Source organism: Clinocottus analis, unplaced genomic scaffold (assembly GCF_023055335.1).
Source record: "Clinocottus analis isolate CAN_PGR_092001 unplaced genomic scaffold, fCliAna1.0.p SCAF_19, whole genome shotgun sequence".
Taxonomy (NCBI): Eukaryota; Metazoa; Chordata; class Actinopteri; order Perciformes; family Cottidae; genus Clinocottus; species Clinocottus analis.
Genome location: NW_027175920.1, coordinates 12,481,194 through 12,490,941, shown reverse-complemented (window position 1 = coordinate 12,490,941; position 9,748 = coordinate 12,481,194). Strand labels below are relative to the sequence as shown.

Genomic DNA, 9,748 nt, shown 5'->3' with positions numbered 1-9,748 from the left:
CTGAATACTTCATGTTTTTTATTTACTGAGCAGCCATAGTGCGATGCAGTATGCCCAGCTAATCAGCATTACATTGAATATTAAATCAATAGTCACCGTCAATCAATTGCTTTCCATCTTGCGTTAGTCAGAGTTGGAACTGATCCTTGACCGAGAGACCAGATACTCATTGCCTTGTTTAAAAAAATAATTGTATAGCTGAGAGGAGTGCCATCAAACCCATATATTGTCTGGACGTCTTTCCACAGATGTTGCAAACCTGCAGTTAAAACGCACACTTTCTCTCTTTGTGAAAGAAGAAAGTTAATCCAATGTAAATAAGTCAGCGTTAACTCTTGGTTTCACATTGGAAACAAACAGCTGTCTCCTGGGTGAAAGTCGTGTTTGTGTGCCTCGTCCATTCACTTTCCTTCACGCTATGTGGACTTTGTCGCTCTTCATACGTCCCCTGACTTCCGAAGCACATGATCCAGGCTTACAGGAGAGTTGCTTGAAAGCCAGCTGCGCCTCATGCAGGCGCTAAAGCGTGCTTTGTGCATCGCTACCAGACACTGAAGGTTGTGAAAAGAATTGCTACACTAAATGAGCCATCGTTAACCCCTCTTTTTGCTTTTTTTGGTCTCAATTCAGTCCTCATTGCTTTATTAACCTTTTATTCTAAAGCAATGTAGTTAGATGAAAAGATTAATTACACTCTTGTCTGTCCTTGTAATATAACTGAACAGCGAGCCTGGAGACTGGAAACAGGAGGAAACAACTAGCCAGCTAGCACCGCTGAACCTCATTGAATGGTTTTCTCATTTGATTCTCAATGTTTAGCAGTCACCGTTTTTTCTATTTGACCCTTATTTATTTCATTTATTAATCTGAAAAACTTCTACTCCCGCGATTTAGAAATGTGTCATGAGGTTGATACTTTAAAAACTGCCGAGTTCAAAAAATGAATCAGTGTTCTTTGCTACTAGACGAGACAAAACGTGAGGACCAAGAGGCCTTCACAAGAACTTCAGTTTCTGTTTCGGGGCCGCCAATGGGATCATAAGCGTGGACAGTCTACATGGCCCCAAACTCCCTTTCCTGAACTCTCCCACCTCACCCCGCCACCCCCTACCTGAATGTTCCCAGACAGATAACATGACCAGGAACTCAATGACACCCTCTGTTAAACCTGAACACCACTCAGTCAAGCATAGCCTTTTGAGGCTGCAGGTTGGGAAAAAAGCTCACAAACCAATTGGAATTCATTTTAGGGACGTTTTTTCACTTTATTTCATGTTTAACAAATAAGTCAGATTTGAATCCAGAATCAACTGCTAGTTTCTCAAGCAGATTAGAATATGTACATGGTTATAGTGATTTCATGTGCATGTTCTTTATAAAAGAAGAGTAACATCAGTTGTGAAATAATCACTTAAACCCCGACAAGAGTGTTGGTCCTTTGTTGGCCAATATCAACAAATTCTAAAAAGATGTTGTGAAGTGATGTAAGAATATTACAATGTGAGATGGGACTACAACTAACTAATCAGTCCTTATGGTGTCATGTCAAAACTATTTTAGAAAACACGCTTGTTTTTGCGCTTTTAGGCTGACCCTGAGCTTGATTTTCTCTTCCTGTCCGTCAAATTCTTGCATGAGCGTCTTTAAACCTGCAGGAGATGTGGCAAGAGTTTATTAGCTCTTTTAAAAAAAAACAAAAAAACAGGCCGGAAGACACCAGTAGGTCTCAGTGAGCGTGCTTGACATTTACAGCCTTTCCAGTTCACAGAATGCCCACCGGAGAGAACAAGCAGACATGCGCTTGTTCGTCCCATACAGAAGTAAGAATGTCCCTTATTTAACAACATGCTAATTTTCTTTTAAATTGCGCTTCCATAAAGTGGTGGGAGACGTACTTTACTTGAGTAAAAGTACAAAAATGTGAAAATACTTTGTGTAAAGTCCTGTATTTCCCTCTGCAATGTAGGGGAATGGAACACAATAGATCACAAAATCGAAATGCTGAAGTGAACACAAACAAATTATGTTTATTTACAGTCAACAGGGCAATAGCATCAGAGAAAGGCTCATATATATGTAGAGGGTCTATATAATCAATATAAGTGAAGTCCCAGTCCTGCTCACCAGCCTCATTAAAACAAAGCACGTGTTTTTGCGTGTTCAGACGTGGTGTGAATGGATTACATTGAGCCGTTAAAATGAGGCACTCACACATTTATGTTTCTGTCAACAAAATACAGATTGTCACACACACTGACACATCATACATTTTCTCATTTATGCATATTTACTCGGCAGAAAATGAACAGCCAACGTGCGTTTTCCACTTTTAGCATTTAACGTGTGTGTTTGTGCGCTATCTGTTTACTGTTCCTTTGCAACTATGCGCAACAACAAAAAATGCGTATTCATGTAACTCCTGCTGTTGATCGGCTGAAAAAGCTGCGATTGGAAACATTTTGGATCTGTTTATTCCTGATTTGTATGTGTTTTTGATCGCTGTCAGTTAAATCACCCATAATGCATGCTGACTTAGAAAAGCGAGTGTTAAAGCCAAAGCCACATCACTGAGAAGCGTGGCACTGCTATTGCAAAAAGCTTGATGGATGACATGCCTCTGCACAACTTTATAAAAGCCTTTGGCTTTGTCACCAGTCATTTTTATCAAGCTAAACCCAAGATTACTTTATACATTTCTCAACTGGTGACATTTTTTGCTGTTTTTTTTAAGCTAACAGGTTCCCAACATGCACACATGCAGGTGCATGTAGGCGGCCACCCAGGCACACACACGCACACATCTGATAGTCTCCCACAAAAGGACATTATCCAGCTGTGGGAGTCGAGAAGCTGTCTGAGTGTGCGTCTTCGTGCCGGTTTTTGGCCACAGGCCCGTGTTATTCTGTTTACACTCCACCTGCCCACACTTCATCCCTCTTGTGCCTCATTTCATTAGTCCTGTGGAGATGCAGTGGAGCAGAGTTATTAGAGGGCAAATTGTAGGTGGGCTCCTACTCTGTCGAGACAGAGGATTTGTGTTCTGGGAAGTCAAACTGAATTATGCTCTTTGCTGTTTTTCTCTTTCTCTTCTTGTACTTTGACTAATCTGTGGTAGAAACTTGGAGAATTTAGAAAGTTCGAAGGCAACGTTTTTCAATTCTCCACGGGACGAGAGGGTGAACATCAACATCCACAGTCCACACAAAATCTCTCCATCTCGTCAGACACCCGACCGTTCACCTACAGTTGAGACAGCAGTGGACAGAAAAACCTCAAATCCAGTGACTCTAATCGCCCAGAGCAAGAAATGTATGTACAATTTATACATTCTAAGTAAAGTGTAGATATTACAAAGGAGCAAACGATCACATATCTACAAACCATCAAATAAGTCATAAGGTTTTAAACAAGGTTTAAAGATGAAAAGCACAGCACCATGACAGGAAATGGAGCAAAATGCTAAGTCCGTTTTTCATCGTCTCTTATGCCAGAATGGTCACATCCCGCACACCTGTGTCATTCAAGTCGTACCGTTCAGTGTTGCACTGCATGCTGGGAGAGGACTTGGCGGCAGGGCACAGGAGTGTGCGGAAGTGCCTCCAGAAGGTGTCGGAGAGGCAGGCGTAGAGGATGGGGTTCGCGCAGCTCCACGAGTACGACAGCAGCACCACGAACTCAAAAGCTCGGGCGAAGGACAGCACCACGCCGGTTTGATACAGGGAGCAGAAGTTGAAGGTGTAAAACGGCAGCCAGCACACCCCGAACACCACCACCACCGCGACCACCATCTTGGTGACCTGGCGCTCCAGCCGGTGGCTCTCCGGGTTGGCCGGCGGCGCTCGGATCCGCTGGGCCCTCAGGGTGAGCAGCAGCGCCGCGTAGGAGGCCGTCATGACCATGAACGGCAGAGCGAACCCCATGACGAAGGTGTAAGACAGGATGCCGAGCCACCAGGCGTCGGAAACCAGGTCCGGTATGCACAGGCCTCGATCGGCCGAGAAGTGGAGCGCCATGGGGAGGATGGTCAGGAGCGAGAACAGCCACAGCAACGCCGAGACGATCTTGGCGCAGCGCGGCGTTCTCCAGCGGGCGAACCGCAGCGGGTCGGCCAGCGCCATGTAGCGGTCGACGCTCATCGCCGTCAGACAGAAGACGCTGGTGAACTGGTTGATGCCGTCTAGCACCATGACCACTTTGCACACGGTGTCGCCGAACATCCAGTTGTTCTGGAAGTTCTGGCTCGCTATGAAGGGGAGACCGACCATGAAGAGTCCGTCGGCCAGAGCCAGGTTGAAAATGTACACGGTCGTGGAGGATGACATTTTGTCCAGTTTCAAAATGGCGATGATGACGAGGGAGTTCCCGGCTAGTCCCAGGATGCAAACCACCAGGTAGAGTATGGCCATGGTGATGCCGTAGCCGTCGATATGGTCCTGGAGGAAATAGTGCTCATCCACATATGTCTGGTTGTAGTCTATATCTGATAGAGATGAGGCGCCCATTCTGCCTCAGCGTATCCAATAATTTATTTTAAGAAAAGAAATAAAAAAGTCCAAATTACAGTCACAGGAGTGGCACCTCAGATGGTCAAAATCTCCACTTCTGTTTGAATTCTGCCTGTCAACTCCCAACGGTGGGAGAGAGGAGTAAACGACTCAAAAGAAAATGTGAAAATCAAACACCGGGCTCAGGTTCAAGGGCAGTCGGGCTTCAGCAACGCTTCAACTTCCCCCTATTCGGTCAATTGTTCACCCTTTTTAAAAAAAAGAAATAAAGTTTATTCCTTTGTGGTGGGGTAGTCGGCACGCTTCTCTCTGATCCACACACAGGTGCGCACGCCCCCAGACACAGACGCACACACAAACACACACACTCTCTCTGGCGTAAACACACTCTGTGATGCACAGCAGTGTGGAAATGAGCAGGACGGCCACTCGCTTGCCTGACCACTCTTTCTCCCTGGGAGCCCTTTTATATGTCTTCCCCCCACAGTGTGCGAGGAGTGTGTCGCCCCCCACCCACCCACACACACACACACACACACACACACACACGCAGACACTCACTCACTCTCAAACCCAACTGCCTCCCCCCTCGCCCCTTGTTCATCAGTCTCCAGAGATAAACTCCAGCTTGGCTCACGCCCCTCCGCAGTACTCCCCCAGTTCCTCTGCCGTAATGCTGTTTCCAAGGTAAACCCTGGCCCCATCTGCTGCAATACTTTTGTTTTCATTACTTTTTTCCCCCCCTCCACTCTTTCTTCTCTCCCCTCTGCTTCTGTTTACTTCACCCCACCTCCCCACCATCCATTTTGTCTCACGACAGTTCACTGGGGGGTCATACAACTAAACCTAAACAGACACACGCAGATAATAACACTATCTCGTTGCTCGGGCCACCCACCTTTACAATCCAGACAGGAAAGAGAAATCTGCCTCGTGTTTTTCTTTTGGAGCTTTAGTTTTGTGACATTTGACTTTTTTTTTTGCCTCCTCGACTCCTTTCATCCTCCTCCAGCCCTTCCACCCTAGTTTTTTTTTCTCCACTCTATCAAAGGAAGAGGTGAAAGAGGAAACGCAAAAGGTGAAAAGGAGACAAGGAAGCGGAAAGCCCGTCAGGTGAAACGCTGGAAAAGGAGGAGAGGGAAAGAGACGGGTAGATTGAAAAGAGTGGGCGGCGGAGGGGTGGGGTTGGCAAGATTAAAGACTCTGGATGAGTAATGACCCCTGTCCTGTTGCCGCTCTGACACGCATAGCTGGAATAACCCGGGCACGCCCCCCCCCTCCTACCCCGAAAACCTCCAGTGTGTTCCCCTCCGCTGTTCATCACTTTAACCCCTATGCAGTGATTGTATCTCATTTCAAAGACCATAACAGAGCGCTTGTTCTTCAGGTGCCACAGTTTCCCTCAAGACATACCTGCACTCTGGCTTTTGACTGGTTCCAATTAACTGGAAAAAATGCCTTTGTAGTCTAAAGTCCTGATTAGGTTGCAGCTTAACTCTCCCCCGGAGACTAACACTTCACACACCGCGGCCCCCCGTAAAAACATCACTGGAATCGTGGTTTCATGGCGCTAAATTCGGAGACGTTTGACAGCTTTGTATTTCACGGGCACTATTTCACTGTGGGGACATGTTGTCATTAATAACCGAGTGCTGCAGCTCTGTCTACAGCAAAAGCACGAGCCGCGTTGATCTTTCACATTGCCAGAATCAAGGCTGAGACACACTTCACGGTTTATTGTAAAAATAAGCTTTTAAGGAATTCTCTGTTCAAAGACTCCCCTTTTCCTTCGTCCCATCACAAGGTTTTTACTTCCACTGTCAGCTTCCAACGCGTGAACACCAGAAACCACATTTTATACTCTTGTCTTGCAGAGACCAGCTACACCCATGCTAGCAGCTCAGTGAGGCTGTGTACAGTAGGTACACTGGTGCATTGAGCTATACGTTAGCATCAGCTTGCTGACGTGACGGCGTTCAGCAGGAATAATGCTTACCATGTTCATGTTCTTCGTAATGCGAGTTAGCACGCACATAAGGTAATGCTGAAGCTAGCAAGGTGGCATAGCAATAGCAATATTGACAACTTGCAAATTTCTCAGTAATCCATTCCTGTCAAGACATTTCACACACAAAAAAATGCCAGCCACGTGAAAAGTCGTGGGATCAACCAAGTTTTAAAGATTCACCCTCTGGAAACCATGAACGTCTGTAAAAATGATGCTTCAGTGTAATAGGCGTCAAGCTTTTATACTGAATAAAAACATTTATCGGCTGGTGTTTCTCGAGTCCATCAGGTCCAAGTCATTTGGATTTATCCTGAAGGGCCTTAAATATTTGTCAAAATGTTTAAATCTGAATGTCAAACATCATCAGGGCTTGTGCTTTGGGGAACATATGTTCAAAATTCATCCAATAGCTTTTGAGATATTTCAGTCTTGACTAAAGTGCCTGAGCTAACAGGGTGACATTTCCAGCAGCCGTAAATGAAACACAGAGACCATCTACAGCTTGCATTCAATTATTTAATTCCAGTAAAATATGAATCAGACATAAAAATAGCTTTCAACATACTTGGAAGTGAGAGGAAGCCACGGAAGGAATCTGGAAACTCCACATGTATGATTGTTTTGTTTATTGTTTCCAGATATCAGCTTATTTTCATCTTTTTGTTTCCCGGCAGCGGTGCCTATAAACGCGGAGTACTCACGATTACGACAAATCGGGATTCTTGCAATTGCGACAGAGAAATGTCAAATATTTCAGGGAATGTTGGCCGAGGAGCGATCCCAACTGCACTGTAACATCTGTGTTTCATCAATAAAGTGGAAAAGGCGGCTATGGCTTAATATAAATGCCCTTAGTGGATGGATTTATTGTATCCAAGGTGGCATATTAACACATTCCCTAACGGTTGGTGATTTCAGCAAGTATTTTAAGACATCTAATTGAAAGCATACTTTAAACGTACGTAAAAAAAATAAGGTTGATGCTTAAATGTTGTCTTTAGTGGTGTATTCCCGCTATTATGATGCAAAAAAAAGGCAGTGTCATGTCATGTTTGTATATTTCCAATGCAAGAGCTTTGATATTGTATTAACATAAAAACAGCGGGGGGGTCTAACACATCAGACAGTAAACTTCAGTCAGTTTCTCTGAATCAAAGAGTGACTCTTCTTGAGCCATCGTTATGCACAGCTGTTCAATAATCCTGCAAGCACAGGAACCCACTGAAGAAAAGGCAGAAAGGACAGCTTATCCCCAGAGAGATCATAATGCAATAGAAACACATGGTATGTCAGTCAGTGACAGGAATTTACAATTATGAAAGAATTCACCAAAACAGTAGTGGTCAACTTGCTTCCGGACAAAATATATAAAGAGATACAGTATCTTTTAACCTGCCTCAATTCACTGCTGTATACTAGAAATACTTACGATGAAATATGGCGCATATTTGATGTGTTTGGATGGTCGTTATGATGAAAATACTCTTTTAATTCATGAAGCCATCAGTGTGACAGCATTAATGCTGCAGTGCTGTGCAGGAAACGTTTAATATCTGATTATCAAACAACTTCCGAAATATCAGAACAGGAAATTCAGTGCTTCAGTTACTGATGATCGGTCCACGAGTCAAAGGTCAACATTCCTAGGAATTACCAGGTGATTGAGAGCAGCAATCCTGGAAACTTCCAGTGGGAAGAGGAAATTCCGCAGCAACGTCTGCAGAAAATACACACATGCACCACAGACACACACACACACACACACACACACACACACACACGCACACACACACACACACTCACACACACACACACACACACACTTACACACACACACACACACACACACACACACACACACACAAACACACACGTGTACCACAGACACACATGCCCCCCCCACTCCTACACACACATCATGCACCACACACACACATGTACCACACACACCCATGAACCGCACACACACACACACACACACACACACGCTTTTGTTTACCGCACGCACACACATGCTGCCAAAAAGTGAGTAAAAGTGAGTTGTACTGCCACCTTGTAAATATATCTACAAATGCCATTCGAGCATTGAAATGTTACAGAAGGGAAATGGTAATTGTTAAGAAAATGTAGTTATTAAAGTACTATTATTACGGTGTTATACACTTCTATATTATATTAAGAAGTGTGTAATGTGTATAGGCGCCTTTCAATATTGTATGTGGTCACACAATTATATCTTTTATATCCAGTACTGTGGGTAAGTTTTATCTACAAGAATGTAACATATCTGATACTGATAATGTGTTTTTTTAATGTTGAATCTTAATTTGTAAAGCTTTCAGATGCATTAAATAGATTAAATAGAACAATGTTTCACTCTCAATTGCGGCAGCAAATGAAGACTCTAAAGTAAAGTTTAAGTTTCTCTACTGTTTAAACCAGACATACACTATACACTGGACTCCCCACAAACCTATTCATAATAATATAACACTGCTTGTTGCATTATGATGTGTTAGTTTGTCATCTTTTGTCCAGTTTCAGCCAATTTTTGTATTTTCAACAACTGGGATATGTTTGATTTAATCTCTGATAAAACCGGGAAATGTTCTTACATCATGCTTCCTAAATGTAAAAACTAAAAAAAAAAAAAAAAAAAGAACTGAACTTACTCAGCTTACCAAACTCCTCTGTCGCGTTTTCCCATAATATTTAAATGAATTAATAAAGTCCCTCTCACTCCCTCTGCTTCTGCTTCTTCTGTCAAAGTGATTGACCAATAGGCTGCGAGGAGAGGCGGGGCTGTGACGTCATAGACACGTGTACCGGGAAGTAGGAAGTAAATACACAGGAGGCGAGGTGCCACTGGAAAGAAGTAAGTAGACCTGAAATAAATGCCAGAAAGGACCGCTATTATAAAACATAGGTCAAAAATAAACTTTGCCGAATTAATACGTGTAGGTTAATAAAACCGGAAATTGAGTTTGAGTAACATGTAACGTTACTTTATAGTATAAAGCGAACAAGTATTTAAAGTTAGCCGGTTGCCTCTCGTCCACCTGCATACATCATGTACTATGTGTCCATGTGTGTAGCGTTAACTCCGTTACACGAAGACCAGTTATGCAATATGCATAAATGACGCTACAGTTTATGCAGCACTATACTTTGACAGCAATAAAACAAAAGAAAAAACACGTGCACGTACACTACGCGTCCACCAAAAAACACTCGC

The 9,748-nt window shown here is 43.7% G+C and overlaps 2 protein-coding genes across 3 annotated transcripts in view; one reads left to right on the top strand and one right to left on the bottom strand.

Annotated features, from left to right (window-relative positions):
• Positions 1-3,482: 3,482 nt before the first annotated feature.
• LOC137789786 (somatostatin receptor type 5) lies at positions 3,483-4,511 on the bottom strand. The gene has a single exon (XM_068583572.1). The coding sequence runs from the start codon at positions 4,500-4,502 to the stop codon at positions 3,483-3,485; it is 1,020 nt and encodes a 339-aa protein (XP_068439673.1). The 5' UTR covers positions 4,503-4,511.
• A 4,834-nt stretch (positions 4,512-9,345) lies between these two features.
• Positions 9,346-9,748, top strand: part of LOC137789973 (zinc transporter ZIP11-like) — an 89,183-nt gene continuing 88,780 nt past the window's right edge. For both annotated transcript variants that reach the window (XM_068583869.1, XM_068583868.1), the window contains exon 1: positions 9,346-9,388. The gene's annotated coding sequence lies outside the window, so the exon portion shown is untranslated. The remainder of the gene's footprint in view (positions 9,389-9,748) is intronic.